Below are 17378 nucleotides of genomic sequence, written 5' to 3'. Positions count from 1 at the left end.
TAATAGACAAAAGTATATAGAAATTCTTGTAAAATTGCCCAGTAAATGACATTCACCCTTAAAATGCGATTGTATTCCGAACCGTCTAGGTGCACTGGTGCTTTTGGCAACTCGTCGCCCTTTCGCTGCAAATCCTCAGACTTCCCGAAAGGACTATGTGCGTGGTTGTCGGTGGTGCTGTCGTAACCACAGGTTGCGTTTTTATTCAACAAATCGGCATGCCTATAAAATAAGAAGCGAAACAGTCGTTGCCAATTTTAAACAAATTTAAGTGTACATTTACATATTTCTACAAGCCACAAATTAGCCATCAAATGTAGCTTACTGCTTTTGCAAATATTGTATACCCTAACGGAAGTGCGAACGGAAGAAAGCAAAGAAGATATGTTAGTGTGTAATTTATACGCAAACACGCACCGCCTTAAACAGACATACCAACATGCAGTAATTGTAGACACTTTTGTTTTATTCAAGACCATCGGCCGTGGCTCTGTGTGGGCGTGTAGCGACATGGGTTAAAGTGGCTAAAACAGCAGCGGTTTATTTGCCGGCATGCGTTGAGCAAATATTGACTTAAAACGTGGCCACACACAAAAGTCAACTCGCTCGCTTGTTGGACAGGCTATCAAATTTAAAATAGGCAAACAAGCCGGTAGCTGTCCGCTAATGGATAGTGAATACATTCTGACTTTATTAAAATACCTTAAAAATATTCGATGAAAATTTAAAGTAAATCCGACAAATACTTTGCGAGTTATCAAAGATAAGCAAAGATAAAATGGCAATGGGAACGGTGAGCGTAAAACAATTAATTTTTGGATTTCCACGAAAATTTGGAAAAAAAACTTTCCTAGGGCCACCATTTTGTTAATAAAAAAAAAAAAGAAAAGAAATGATTCCATCAGGTACACACATCTATTTTTTTTCAATTGATTTTACTTCGGTTGCAACTGGATCAACACAAACAGCCATTACTTATAAAATTACTAATTGCCTTTTTCAAATCTCATTTAATGATGCTATGTTTTTACTTTCACAAAGAAAAGCAATCTACTGGCAAACAATTTTTTTAAAATTGTCATTATTTCAACCCCATATAGTAAAATGAGATTTGTTAATCGATCAAGCCATTATTATTATTAACGCGTTTTGTTAATTTAAAATTATAATGATGTAATTATCCTAAAAATCAAACCTCATTTACATGCTCACATATACATATGTACATATGTATGTAGTTTAAACATTATCCTTATTTGAGTTATTGAATTTGACAGCGGAAGTTGAAAATGGTCATCTCGTAAATACTACCATCAAGTTTGAATTGATTAAAAAGCAAAATAGGTTGCGAAACTCAGGGCGAAATTGTTTGAAACTGAGAAGTTGTTTAAGGAAATGATTGGTTAGTGACAAAAGCTACTAGAACATTCTTTTGAACCGATTCGAGTCTACTGGTATCAAAATTTTAATTCTAAAGGCCGCCGTAATCCAAACAGTTTATACAAAACTTACCGAAATAAAAAATGATCATCCTGCAATCGCCCATCACTACCGGAGTGTATGAAATATGTGTCCTTGCCATCGTAAACCAAACCATTGACAGCACCGCCATTACAAGTGGATATGGCAACATTGGAAAACGGCTTGCCGTGAATGGTGCCCTAGGACATTGAAGAATAAATTAATGCATTTCATTAGAAATCGATATTCAGCAGAAGAAATCGAAAAATAAAAAAATCTAAAATATTTAACAACAACATTTTTATTGTAAGCACAACTCACCTGGTAATGACATAATTCCATTTCAGTCTTTGTGAAATTTTTGACTACACGCCCTGTTGGCGAAGTCGAATTCTGATAACGGAGGAAATGCTTGGCTGGCAGTAACTCATCGTTGCGATGCAGGTCTATGTATACGCGTTGACCTTCATGCTGGTACGTGAGCGTTATGTGCGGAACATGTTGACCGTCCTTGAAAGTAAAATAATAATTTGTAAGAAAAATATGATTAAGAGGAGTTGCAAATAATTTGATATTTTTATAAATGAAGTATGTGTTATTAATAAATTCAAATTTGTTCTCTTTACTCTCTCGGAATTTCATATTCATCTAATTAGAAATAAATCATTTGCAATTCACACAAAGTATTTTAAATTGTCGTTTCATATTTGCATTCCATTCAATAACTGTTCTGTGGTGGATTGTAAGCAAGATGCCGCACCCACGTAATTAATTTGCCAATAAGACTAATTTACCAATCCATATACATAGGAGTGGTATAAAATATAAAATATAGGGGACCACCGACAACCATTAGCCACTTGGATACCCAATGACTGCCTTCAACCTATTAAACGCTTAATAATTGTCCGGCGGTCGATCGCATTACCGCAGACAAATTTAATTTTAACATGCAAATTGTGGGAGTTTCGCAATTTCCCTGAATGAAATATTTGAAATTCATATTTCAGCTCAGAAATGCACATCCTTGTGCAGAAAGGAAAAAGGACACAGACCAACCTTGAACCCTCTCATTTGAAATGTGTGTGTGCAGTGGCTCGTGCGAAATTTTCCCATCGCTGACATCACCATACAAGAAACAGATGACAGCTTGCTTCCGAGTGTTGTAAGTGATAGATGTGGCTTTTGGTGAGGGGATATTGAAAGGTACGCCTAGACTGTGCAGGCTTTATGTAATGTGAGCGGCAGCTCTTTAAGCCGCTAAAATGTCGTTAGATAGAGTTAGCATATGTGTCGCATTTAAGTATAGAGAATATGTACAATTTTTATGTGCAAATTTGCTATGTAATTGCGAGTAACAATGTTTAGTCTGGTGGACTTCCACATAGTCGTATTTTAAACCATTTGCTTATGAAGCAATATGAAAACCCCGACCATATGTATAGTTGATTTATGTAATGCTCCGTTATGTGGTGTACATATTGAAATCGTACAAATAATTCCTTCAACAAACATGTGATAGATGTAAAGAGTGACCAAAGCAGGCTTTTTCGCTTTCGTGAATATTCTTGATATCTCTGAGACCTTATAAGCCAGCATTAAAAGGTTTCGCGTTTCAACTTCTGGTTGGTATTATAACTATAATTATCACCACGGATTCTACTTAATATTTTGTTGTAGTTGTTTTCCAAGTTTCTTCACATATTTATAACATTTTACTCACCTTTGCATCCAATGTGCTTCGCAAGGCGCGTTTATGTCGCCCATGCAGAATTTGAGGGCGTATCACGGAATGACTTGAGAACTCTTTAAGGTCAGGAAAAAAATCACCAGTCTGTGGATATGATGAATGTGCTGGAAAAGATAATAAAAAATAGAAATGAGAAGAATGAATAATAACAGGGAATTAGGTAATTTATTGAAAGAAAAGTGTGAAGCTCTATAGACTGAGAACAACCGGCAATTCTGAGGGAAAAAAGTAAAAGTATAAAACTATACAATAACAACAATAATCCCGAAATGGTTGCTCCAAAAGTGTTAATGACAGCACGACGGACGCGGGCGGCGCAAAACCAAATTAACGAAAATTTAGAAATGTAATGATATTTTAAATTCTTAAAACAACAACAAAATGCTGGAGAAAATATTTATACACATGCAGCCAAGGTGGAAGAATGCGTGTGCCAGAACATCAACCAGCAACATAATCCATTAACAAGGAAACGAACCAAAGTATATGTTAGCCATAAATTTTTAAACGCTTATGTGTGTGTGTGAAACTCTTACAAATACATATGTAGGCTTTTGAGGATGCACAAGCTGGTGTGCAACGCGAAGCATTGACATTGACAGACGTTAGTAGTCCAGATTTATGTAATAGCCAACAAGCTGTGACACCGTGTCGAGTGGAAGGAAGATGAGTGGGCGAGTAAGGGTGTGTGCGGTTGTGTATGTGCGCATTGGGAACTAGGTAAGACGCCCGCTGCATCAATCCGTGATAATTGAACATGAGAAACTGTGGTTAGTCTCTAATTACGTGGAATTAGATGACAGCACAAGGTGCGTGGCAACTGCGATACGCCACCGAGCCAAAGACGAGTGCCTTTGTATGAGACGGTTGGCAGCTGGGCCCAACGACATGATCAACTGCCTTAACCCTTGGCGGACAAGCATGTAATTATAAGCTCTGAGCATGAGCACCGATGCGCAGGCAGAGATAAGATATGCTAACAAGCCGTCTACTATTTCAGCCTATAAAGTGGTTGCTGTTTTCGTCGTTACGGGTTACGGTGGTTTGGTAGACACTGTAAGTACATACAGACCTGCACATATACCACATATGTAGGAACATTTGTAAATGATTTGCGGTAATTACGAATAATGAGTGAATTAAACAGTAATCTACTGATGATAATCATTGCTCGATTATGAGGCGAGACGAGTTTTGGAAGAACTGTCATCAGAACACAGATGCCGCAATAAGTGTTCAGTAACTGTAATAATGAGACAGTATAGGTATATATGTACATATCTCATTAGTATGAGCTTACATCAGCGCGAATTTGTCGACACGAAGCCGTAAACAACGAAAATACAATAACAGATACAAAGAGAGATTTTAACAAATTGAGCTGGAAAAGTTTTGATTGCGTTGACAGCCAAAGTGACTGGTATTTGCACACAAAACAAAAATATCAAGCGAAGTTCTCTCAAAAAATGTATTTAATATTTGATGACCTTTGCAGAAGCAAGCGGAGGGCATAAACTTGAAAACTAAATTTATATATGTATGTATGTATATATATGTTACATATGAAATAAGCAAACAATTTCATTTAAGCACAGATATATTTAAAATATATAAATAGCGTAATAGTAACAGAAAACCAGATGATACGAACAAAGAAATTAAAAGAAGTTTACGAAATAAACTAAAAATATTTAAAAAAAAGAAATTTATTATTTATTAGTGAAGTCATAACTAGTAAGCCCACCATTATAACGCAATTTTGTTGCGCTCTTTGGTTTAAGAAATGCTTCCCTTCGCGCCAAAAAACCAAAACAAAAAACACATTGAAGTCCTCTGATTTCGAGTAGCCTTCATGCTATTCGTTTTCTATAATCAATTATATTTTATTTCAAGCATAAAGTTGTTAAAATCTATAAAAAAAAGTTTGGTTTTTAAATTTTTAACAGTATGAATGATTTCAATTATTTCGAAGTCCTTCTTTTTCAAGTCTAAACAACTGTCTGCGGCAAATAAAATTTGTTTTTAATTGATCTTGATTATTTCCCATAAAATTGAGTATAATTATAACCGGTTCAATATTCTAGCTTTTATCCCTAAGAAGTAGCAAAATTATGTATAAATATATGAGCAACTTTATAAAGCTTTTATTAAAATGATAATTATTAATCAAATTTCGCACGTTAGGTTAGGTAATAAGATTGATATTCAGCCATAAACGTCAGTTCATTGTGATCAAAAGACCTTCGCATATCGACAAAGGCCTTAGCCTGACACAAATTTATTGAAGTGGCAAATATCAATTTTAGCCAATTTTCCAGGCTTGCAGAAAGTATGACTACCGAGATGCTTCAAGTTTATTCTAGTAAAAGTTGGACAGCAGTCTACTGGTACTCCTGCTTGAGAAATACTACAGTGGTGTGCTGATCTGAAGCAAAACTTAATGGAGAGCTCTCGACAGAAAACTTTAATATATGTAATCGATTTCAGGAACACGTAAATTCGATTTTCAAACCGAATCACTTCGCTTGTATGTGAAAGTGAAATACCGAACATAGCCGACTATCGAATTCAACTCGCCAATTTTCTTGTTGCTTTTACATGTAAATTTTTGATCAGCGGCCGTATATACATAGCTCAAATAAGATACATGATAATTATATTCAAGACAAATCGAAGAGATCTCAAAAATAGACCTATAACTTTCTGAAAAAATGAGTATATTCTCCAATTATAGGCCTCGGTTAATGCTTTCGCCTCCTTCTTTTCCAAAGTATACGCTCTTTCATTCTTTCACGACGAAAATTCGCGACGAAATTTTGTCAACATGTTTCAAGAGAAAGTCATACAGTGCAAAGAACTTTTCGTCCACGAAAAAATAATCCTCTTTAGAAGCATTTTGTAACGATTTACCTAGGCCACGCAGTACACACACTAAAGTGACAAGGTTTAAAAATAAATCTCCAAGTTTTTATAAACTTTTCAAGGGAATTATATATGAGTGAGATGGATTTTAAATGCGCCTGGTTTGATAGACGACGAAGAAAAATAAGAAGAAGAAAGGCGCGTTGCAAACATAGCGAATAGGCACAGTTTCGTCCCACTTTCGATTATTTTCATGGCTACAACAATGAAGCCAAACTGATTAACTTCATGAAATATAAAGAGAGCAAGAGTCTTCGTAGAACATAAATGACGGCGCATAGACACATTCACACCCATATTTATGTGTGTATATAAAATGTGTCTACTCTTCGTAAATCTGCCGTGAAATGTTGAAAATATTTTTGGACACATATTTTGTGTCGATTCAAAGGTGTTTCAGGCCCCCCTCCCCAATATGGGATGCTGCTGGCGTTGGTGATGAATGTAAATTTGGGCGTGTGGTATGATTTTGAATTTGCGCTCGAAATAATCTAACCAAGGCAAATCATTTTCAATTACTTATGCACTCGCTAAAGACCAAAGCTGACATGCAGATTTGTTATGAAAATCAAAATGTGAAAAGAGTTTACGCACTTAATTTAAGTAAATATCAATGACATGTTTGCACTCAAAGTTTTATCTAAAAAAAAACCGGAAAACGGAACTTTTCTTGGCATTGGCTGATGTATACCTAGTTTCTTCAATTTATTAATAGTTATTTATTTAGCAGTCCGATTATCAATGAACTCATTATAGTAAATATTAAATATATTATAAGTTTTACCTTCATATTTATAGATGAAAGGTGATTACTTTTTGTGAATTACCCACGTCTGTCCCTTAAGAACCCTTCGGTTATGTACTGTAATTTAAGGATTGCGATAGTATTCAATCTTTGCATAAATTGCGACAAATTAAGGATGAGTCTCCGATCAGTCGCAAAGGAACATATGACTAATGGCATTTTTGATCTTTTTATAAGGAACGAACTATTCCCATTAGTTTAAGCATGTCGTATGAAGACTCAGAAAAAGGGGCAAATCGGCGAAAATCGTACAAAAGAGTAATTTCTTGCATCGTTGGTCTTGAACAAAAATGTTGCCAAATATTTAACTATATTATCTTCAATTATAAGAAAGATATTAATTGGGAATTGATTGATACCATATTGTATCTAAAAATATGTGTTGAAAACTAATTCATTCCAAATTGTTAAAAATTACTGGCACAACTTGTTATGGATATGCATATGCATATGCTATTTTTCCTCGCGTGGCATATGAAAGTAATTTAAAAATGCATAAGCATATTGAGAACACAATATATACATACACCTTTACATATGTAGAAAATAAAAAAAAAACACATGTATGTAAATAGTTCACATCTTGCTGGCAACACAGTTTCATTAAACAGCTTTCCTCCACGTAACGGCATATATTGTGAATCCAAGAGCAGCTCAAGGACGTCTGCATATGTGTGCATATATATATAGCTACATATTTATAAAAGAACAAGCAAAAGTATATTATGATGTGCAATTTGACGGAAAACAGAATTTACGAAGAATGCAATATTATAAAAACCAATAAAATCAAGAGTAAAATGTAAATGTGGCAAGGGTAAACAACGAGGTAAATAAATTAAATACCAACAAGGCTGGAGTGCGATATCCTAGTGAAGTAAACAAGATGTGCCTTCAAAAAATGCAACCATTAGAAGCGTTCCGCTATTCATTCAGCGCAAGCGTATGTATGTATTAACCGAGAGTGACCCCTAACCGCAATGAAATCATCCCTGCACTTATCATAAGTAATTAACACACATGTATGCAGATATGTGTAACGCAGTAGGCGCCGTGGCGCACATACAACTCGTTCATTGTGGCGCTGACAGCCCCGACCGAGTACGATGACGTCACGAAAATCAATATTTGAAAAAGATGCCACTGCATTGAAGGCAGTAAATATTTCGACATAAGATGACAAAAAAAGAAAATATCATGCACACATACATACATATGTAGTGGCACATGTGGGCGATAGGCGCTGACACCGCTTGCAACATGAGTCGTTTTCATACTATGAGTGTCGAATGACAACAAAGCGCTGGCAATTAAAACTGGATCAGCAGCCCAGCAGGAGCATAGCAACTGACATAAGTGGCTAACACAAACATACAAACAATTTTATTTAGTTATTTATGTATGTGCCACATGCGTTGATGTTGTTTGTGTACTTGTTTGTCGCACTCATCTCAGGATAATAGCTCGCAATGCTGATAGGATTTGTCGACGCCACGGATTGACACACGAGTAAAATTGTATACAAGTATATCAACATTTGTGCTTTTGATTTGCACGCCTACGCCTGCGCACAACGAATGCTAGCAAATGAGTGAGTGAAGCCTGATTTGTTTGTATTTCATCGGTGACATATGAAGAAACGCGCTTCACTCACCGATGATGCCAACCAATACTTGAAGATTTTCATATCATATTTTTTGTTGCAGTGCAGTGCAGTGTCGATGGCTTTCTACAAATCTGCGGTTTGCTCAATGGGTTGTAATAAATGAGTTTCGCCGTTTTACTGCCACATACGAAGCTATTTCATTACTCATTATTTGTTTGTGTATATGTACGAAGGTATGTGTGTATGGGTATGTTTACATGTATATTTCGACATTCAGCGCCGCCAACACGGTTTGATGAACTTGCAGTGACTTGGTCACTGATGCGTTACTAGCGCCATAATAAAATATTTATGTTCCATAACAAAAACAAAAATCGTATAATTTAGCAGACGAATATAAAATTTGCAATAAAAACGTCTGTTCAGCGTTTTTGGAAAGAAGGCTATGAGGAGATGCCATATGCACATATGTATGTATGCATGTGATATGATGTATGCATTAAATAAATTTTATTCTTTACCAACAAATTAGCAATGCGGGTAAACATTTTTGGACATTAGACTATAACAAAATAATTTCAGATGGCGTTGGAACTTAAAATGAGTGCACGAGAGCACCTTTGTATATGCAAAAGCTGGCAACATGGTTTTATTCTGACAAGAATTAGGTTTGGATCTTTATTAAAAATACTAGGATGCTGAGGTGCATCGGCAAAATTTATGAATAGTCCAACTTAACTTAACTTTAGCTGCCTTTAGTGACTAAAATATTATATATACAAGTTTTGCTTCTCCTCACGGTTTTCTATACGTATTAGAAAATTTATAAAAATTCATACATTTTAAAAAACATATAATTTTGCAATTCATCGGGACAGAACACGCCAACATCTAAAATTAAAAACGAAAGAAATACTGCATTTATGGCATTTCGTCTGATTGTTTATAATTGCTAATCGTTAAGATCTCTTCAATTAAAATATATGTAAAACGTTTTTTTATTAGTTCACCACAATATGAATATGCCTATGTGGCGAACACTTGCCGGTTTATGACACATTTTACTAGGCGGGCGGCTCCTCTTGCGATGAGCACACGAACACATATTTTTCATATAACACTTTACAAAGCTTTTTTTTGCGACTTGTAATTTTAAAATAAAAATTTGAATGTACATACATATCTACTTATCTTTGTATATAAAATGTGAACGATTACATAATAATAATTGATAAACGAGTGGAAGATACGTTTAACTCTGATATGCTTGAGTATTGCTTTTACGCAATAAAATCAACTTTTCGCGGGTCTAATTTCTCAGATATTAGGGTTAACAACTCCACTCAGTTGCATTTAAGCTGAAGCAAGTCAACTTCAGATAAACTCAACTTTGTTGTGGTATTATGAAAGGCCTTAGAAAGAAACAGCAATCACCAACATTTTTCATTTCTACAAGATTTTCGTCCGAAATCTGATTGACATCTGCGTAAGGCGTAGGACGTCAAACAATAACAGTCGCTTGTGTAGAGAAAATACAGTCGGCTAAAGTTTGTAACACCCAGAAGGAAACGTCGGAATACCTATAAAATATGTGTATAAATGATCAGCAAGACGAGCTGAGTCGGTTTAGCCATGTCCGTCTGTCTATCCGTTAGTATACCATATAAGCGAAATAGTCCCTCAGTTTTTAAGACATCGATGTGAAATTTTGCAGACGCCCCAAAAAGCTTATGGACATCAAAATGAGACGCTTTTTCCACAGTTTAATATTGTTTATTTATCTCAATCCTAATTCATGATTAAGAGCGTTAAGTTCCTCAAAGATGAACATCTTTAATTAAATAGTAAAACTTTAATGTATTAATAAACAACATTTCTATATTCTATTCTATGGTAATTAGCTATAATTTGGGCGTCACACGAACTTTTAATTCAGATGTCAATAATGTCGTAAAAGCAATAAATTATGTTTTATTATATAGCCTTGATGTAGATAATTTTTCACTAATGGATTTACGGATAATTACAACAACAACCATAAATTTAGATCTGGAATTGTGCACGTCAAATTGTATTATATTTCGCAAATAAATTGTCAAATTATGCTATATATTTTATATCCACACGTGACCTGTCTTTACATTTCAATATAATTTGAAACTCAAGCCACTTATGCACACTTACACCCACGGACACTCACCGCGTTGAACTTCACATTGAGACTGCAAAATATAACGGACGCGTAAATTAATTGTTTATTATTCCATTAAAACATCACCCATATATGATATAAAAACATATGTATATATGTATTGAAGTGTTTGAAATATAAAACTTCTGCTCTTAATTGAAAACGCGCGTTGGTGAATTCACGTCTGGCTGCTGGCCGCCTTGACTATCATTAGCCTTAAAACCATTATAAATTATATATAATACATACATACATACAAGCACACCAATATATGAGATTATAAGCTGCATCAGCAGCGATTTCTATTCATCTAGACGCTTTTCGATTTTATGACAAATATTATGATGATTGCATTACACAAAATTTATATACACGGCTCAATTTGGAATTCGCCTTCGATACACATATTATACTTACATATGTACAAATAGATATATGCATAAATGCATAGAGTACACATACAGTCATATAAGCTCTTCGTTTTCAAATTTGGTAATTTGAAAATTTTTAATTGCAGCGGAGATATCTCTTTCTTTCTAACAACCCCAACAAATGTGGCCATTGTGTGCTGAGCGCGAGTATTTGTGATAAAAAAAGCTATTAAACTTAATTGATTTGAAAATCTTTGGACAACCGAAAATTATGAGTGCCGTAAAGAATAAATATAAAAGCACTTTAAATGAGTGCGCAAGTTTTCGAGTTCTGGAGCTGAAGTGCGTATACTATGGTATGTGCATAAATGCCCCTAAAAATATAAACATACATACAAACAAATATGCCGTTGAGTGTGTATATATGGTAGGCGCACCATTTTGGAAACATATATATAGAATTTGAAATATTCAGCGTAAACGTTTAAAATGCTAATAATAGATATTATATGTATGTATATATATGCATGAGTTTAAGCATACCAATAGGCGTCCGAACGTGCGCCAAAGCAATTTGAAGTATTTAAAATTTTATTTGCTGTCGCACTGCATAATTTCCACTAAGGTCGCTGATTGGGTAAACTTTTCAATTTTCAATGGAATTCCACGTAAGCATTAAAGGGGATCATTTCAAAAAACTGAATGTGCTTAAACGTTTTTAGGCAATATTTTTTAAGTATCTGAAACAATTATTCTAAACTTAAAAGAATTTTAGTATCAATTTCGAAAAAAAAATGCGCTTGAAAATTCAAACCGAAAAATTTTAAGTTTAGTAGTAGATAGATAGTTAAATAGAAAGAAAGGTATGCATTTCGACCTTTGATCTATTGTGCCCTTACTTAACCCGTTCCGGGATATTTTGAAGGCATAAAATCGCACTTGGGATATTGCGGTTGACAAGCGGATAAGTCATTCCGATTAAATTGCCGCTTATTCTTGCATCGCTGCGTACCTGATCGCTCAGTAGTCCCAATTTGTATCTGGGGAGGCCGATAACGTTTCAGAACCTTTCCTTTTAGGTTGTATTCCGCCAGAAATAGCTTCGCTTGGATAAGTACAAACACTTGTAGTCAGTACTGCTAGTTTTAAAATGCTGCATATATTCACTGCGGTTCTGAGGTGCAGAAGAGTCGAACTCATTTTTTTTATTCTTGTTTTCTTTTGGCTCATCTTACCCATGGACCCATAAGTGTAGATAAGGGGGAAAGCAGGGTCGCTTGCGTGCCTCGACTTGTGTAGCAGGACACCTTGATCCAGCCCTTTAATATACCCCCTATCATAGGGAGCTAGATATCTTTCCACTTCAACAAGGGGAACTGTTTGCAGTCAGTCCCTGCCTCAGTCGCGACAACTGTTGTATCTATTACCAGTCGGTACCTTAGTCGGAGGTGTGACCTTCTCTCGCACAGGTAAGTAATATGAAATAACTAATACCAAACACTATTTAAGGAATTATATCCATTTGTGGAAGAATTTCAATCGATCGATATTTTTGCATAAACGTATCGAATGTACATATATTTGAAAAAAATTTTCATAAATTTTATACCATATCGATCTGGTAAATAGTGTTGGATATATGAGAATGTTTTAACTTAATGTAATCGGTTCCCAAAACTTTAAACGCGTTTTTCACGAAACGCTGTTTCCAGAGTCGGTGAGCAAAATTTCTTGGCTGGAAAAATTTACTCGACTTTCTTAGATATTTCCGGAAATTCTGTAATTTAATTTTTTTTATGTATTTATAAAATAAAATACCTCTTAAAAAAATTAGAAGAAACGCGTTAAACGAAAGTTTATGAGAATCATTTGGAATCAGCTTACTTGTAGAAAAATTTCCTAATTAAATTTGTAGAAAGTTTTGCATATTTTTTATACAGATGGAAAATAATTAACTTAATTAAATTACCAGATGAACCGAAGGAGAGCTAAGCAGACAACATATTCGTAAGGCAATGTGCAAATAAGGGAACCGTCTGGTGTGTAAACAAAAACAAGTAAACAAAGTTTTTACCGGTAAAAAGGATGGGGCTACCAGGTACGGCCATACATATGTATATATGTAGATATATTTACTTGCATACTCAAGCATATGGAAAATGGAAAAGTTTGGATGGCATGCAAGAAAAACTCAGGAATGAACAGGGAAGAAAGCAAAAAGAAAGCAGCAAAAACCAATGCTAGACAAATAAACTGAAGAGGCAGAATAGAAAAACAAAACAACTTAGAATGCAGAAAATCATATTGAAAATCAATTTGTACTGTTTTGTTCGCGGAGTATGAACGTTCGGAGTTCAATACACGACGCTTTCGGCTGCACATATGCACGTGTGTGTAAGTGTGTGTATATACAATGCTTCGGAAGGCAACAGCAAATGGGGCCAGGCTGCCAATAGGTGGCGTGAATGTGCTGAGAGATAGAGAGATAGTCGGAGTAATTAGAATTCAATATGGCACGCATTATTTGATTTGGTTTGCGTGCAAGCTGCTTGTGGCGTGCACATACTATACATACATACGCACACATATGTACATATGTACTGCTAGAAAAAAGTTAAAAGCAAAAACCTTTGCACTTACATAAATACATTCAAACATACAACGTGCTGATTTTCGGTGATTACGGTCCCAGGCGTGTGTAACGCGCACGCATTGGAGATATCCACGTGCAACAATTGCTAGTATGACAACAAATCTGTCAAAATATTCCACGAGCAATAATAACCGTAATGACATCATCCATCTGTGGTGCAGCGGGTTTAATGACTCGTAAAAAATACTTCCTTAATTGCCTCAATTACACACCGATGAGTTTCTTTCAAATTAGTTTAATTGATTTCTCTGAATGTTTGTGAATATGCATTAATAGGCGTCATTAAGTAATCAATTCATTAGACCGAGTGTTTAGAGTTCTTCTGTTAGTCCTAAATGTGATCGAGGTGGAAATAAAATTTTAGAATTTTGATTGAACCAATATTTAAAAAAAAGCTTACATCTTCCATAATAAAAGCACTATCCAGTGATATCTGAATTTTGACCAAATTGTATGGTTATATGCTATAGTGATCCGATCCTAATAATTTGTTCGGATATTCCATACAAACAATTTATCCAATAGGTTAGTTTGTATGGCAGATATATGCTATATATGTGGTTGTTCATATATGGTATACCACATAGAAATATATATCGATACACATATAAGCATCTATACCACCATATCTATGGGTGTATATTAATATATATAAACTAAAGTAAATATTTAATTCAATTAATATAGGCAATTTGAATAAATAATTAATTTAATATACTCAAGTTATTTTTCTATAATTTATATATGTATGTATTTACTGCAATTCTATTGATCTTAAGAAAATTATAAATTAGGATTTCTTTTTCATTGCATTTAAAATTACTCTATGTTACCGTTGTTGCGTTATTTGATTGTAGCAATTTTTATTACATTTAATTTATTTCTATTTCTCTTATTTTACTTTACGTCTTGCTTGCCACTTTGCATACCCCACCATGTAGCACACATTGCAGTCGCTGTAGCTCCATCTAAACAACCATACATTTGATTGCCAGCACGCGGGGTAACTCTCTTATCTCTGTGAGCGACTGGTTCCTTTTCAAATCATGTTTCAATCGGCAAATATTTTGCAAAAATCTTGTTTGCATTTACCCATTGGTTTGGTGTTTGTGTTTGTTGCACACTGGCCACTTTCAGCAGGTGGAACTGTTAGTCAGAGCTGCCTCTAGGTGAAATCACCTGTAATTTGCTCCAATTTTATGTTTACCATCATGTCGTTTTTGTTGCTTACAACGTTTTTCTAGTTCGAACATTCTTCAATTTAATTGATTGTGTGTGTGCGGAATTTTTATGGGCGATTTGTTTGAGAAATTGAAAGCATTTGTGTGCATGATTTGACGTGATTGCTGACCAGTGATTGAACCGGGGTAGACCTTGTTCAAATAATTGACATGTTTGAGGCGAGTGTTGTGTCAGGTTTTCCAAAGAGAAATTTGCTCACACATAACTGCATAAATATCTGCAGATGAGTACTCTTTGTGTATTTTAAACACATGTGAATTATAAAATCGGAGCAATTATGTGCATTCATGCATTTGTATCTGATAATAATAAAGTATCATAAAATGATGCACAGTGAGAAAATAATAAACATGTAATTAGAAAGTGATTTTCTATTCTTCTTACATCCACGTCAGTTTAATTAGCAATATTGTACTTATCGAGATGCAACCCTGATTTGCACCCAAATTCCTTTGTATACTATATTCACGTTTTCTTAACTTAAAGTAATTCATGTCTGATTAAGAACACACACTACCAGCTCTAAGCTTTCTCGATAAGAATCATGTATAAACGACAATTTTGCTTGTTTTATTTTATACCCTGAACAGGGAATATTAAGCTTGCCACATAGTTTGTAACACCCGAAAGCGAACGTCGGAAACCCTATCAAATATATACATATATGGGTCATTCCATCCAAAATTTACATTCACAATTTTTTTCATGCAAAATCTATTTTTCTTGTGTTGTATTTAATTCAAAAATTGAGGCAAAATATTGGACAAGCATTTTTTTATTTCGATCCAATATGAAAAATTTGGAGTTATGAATTTTCAAATTTTCAATGTTCGAAAAAAGTACCTTTATGCATTTGCAAATACGAAGAATAATATTTTGTTATCAAAATAACTAGCCAGCTAAATGTTTAGGTTTTTTTTCAAATTTCTAATGAGATATACCTCGAATTTTTTTGACTTTTATTGACTTTTTTTATAAGCAAAAGATACATTTTTATAACGATATAACATTTTTTTTTTCAGTTTCAAACTATTTTTATTCCGCTTTGTTTTTAATTAAAAATGTACACACGGCTCTTTAGCTACTAATTTAGATATTTCGGAATGGACCGTATTAAATTGTAATTTTGACAAAAACCTTGTCTCTCGCGTTTGCGGCTAGCACAGTGAGCTTTTTTCACGTGTGCAGCGCGAGAGGTAGCGGCATGCGATAGCAAAATGCTTTGCAGCGATAGAGATATAGATATACCGAATATATAAAAGCAAAATATTACGGTATAATCTTGATATTAAAAGAAATTTCTCTAGCATTTGTTAACAAATCACCGATCTATTCTTATCATAGAAGGACAAGAGGATAAAATAATCGGTAGGTTCTTAAGGGGAGAAGTACCCGAAGACGTTTTAAAAAATCGACTTTTTTATTATCTTAATCGACATGTATATGCTCTGAAAAAGTAATTTTTTAAATTTCAAAAGCTGATCTTAAAAATTGTAGAAGATATGCCACTTAAAAGTGGTTGACGCCCAGCCGGCCGGCCTTTAGCTGCAAACTTTAAATGGCGTTTTTGAAATTGACATAAGGGATTACGTAAAAAGTAAGAAACCAATTTTCTTCATCGGAAATATTTGCAAAAAAACTAAATTCTTTTTAACGCCTCATTTTCAAGATTATTGTTCGAGTTTCCTGAAGATCGTAGTTTTTCTATTATAAAAATCCTCAAATGAAATAATGTTTGATTTTATGATTTCAGATCAAAATTGCGGTCAGGGCCTTTTACGAAAATTTTGAAGTCAGCGGCGACATGACTTACGGGAACCACCATAAGGCAATTAATTTTTTATAAATGTATAAAAATTTAAAAATGCTTTTTTTCTTTAAACATTGCCCTACATACATATATACTTATGATGTCCATTTTATTTGCAAATTTTCCCAAAAATAAATCGCGAAAAAGTACTTTTATTCGGCCTCTACGGGTACTTCTCATCTTAAATCATAGGCTAAAGTTTGACAGAGAACAGACTATTTTTTTTTTATCAGAAAACAAGTTTATTTAAAATATGAATCAATTAATTGAATTCATTCATTTTTTATGCTAGGAAGTATTATAATCAATTTTTTTCTCTTCTTAAAACAATAAAGGTTTTAAAATAACCTTTTTTGTACTCTGAAAATATTATGTATGTATATGCTCTTTGTTACCATTTTTGCCGCAATAAAACTTTCGTTAAAAATGATATTTCAAAGTATTTATTGTAAAATGACCAGCACCTTTGCTGGATATTGACATTTTTATAGGTACACATATACGACTTGTCCATTGACATAAAAAACGTACTCGCAGAAAATTAAATATGCAGACAGACGACATACA

General features: G+C 34.3%; 1 protein-coding gene across 1 annotated transcript in view; it reads right to left on the bottom strand.

Annotated features, from left to right (window-relative positions):
* Window positions 1-17378, bottom strand: part of Meltrin (meltrin) — a 102635-nt gene that overhangs the window by 7292 nt on the left and 77965 nt on the right. The window contains exons 2-5 of the mRNA XM_036378463.2: window positions 3185-3315; window positions 1783-1971; window positions 1513-1661; window positions 57-222 (exon numbers count right to left, since the gene is read on the bottom strand). Of these exons, the coding sequence (XP_036234356.2) occupies window positions 57-222; window positions 1513-1661; window positions 1783-1971; window positions 3185-3315 (635 nt within the window). The remainder of the gene's footprint in view (window positions 1-56; window positions 223-1512; window positions 1662-1782; window positions 1972-3184; window positions 3316-17378) is intronic.

This window comes from Bactrocera oleae, chromosome 2, assembly GCF_042242935.1.
Source record: "Bactrocera oleae isolate idBacOlea1 chromosome 2, idBacOlea1, whole genome shotgun sequence".
Taxonomy (NCBI): domain Eukaryota; kingdom Metazoa; phylum Arthropoda; class Insecta; order Diptera; family Tephritidae; genus Bactrocera; species Bactrocera oleae.
Note: the sequence above shows the minus strand (reverse complement) of the source record. Positions and strands in the feature narration are given on the sequence as shown.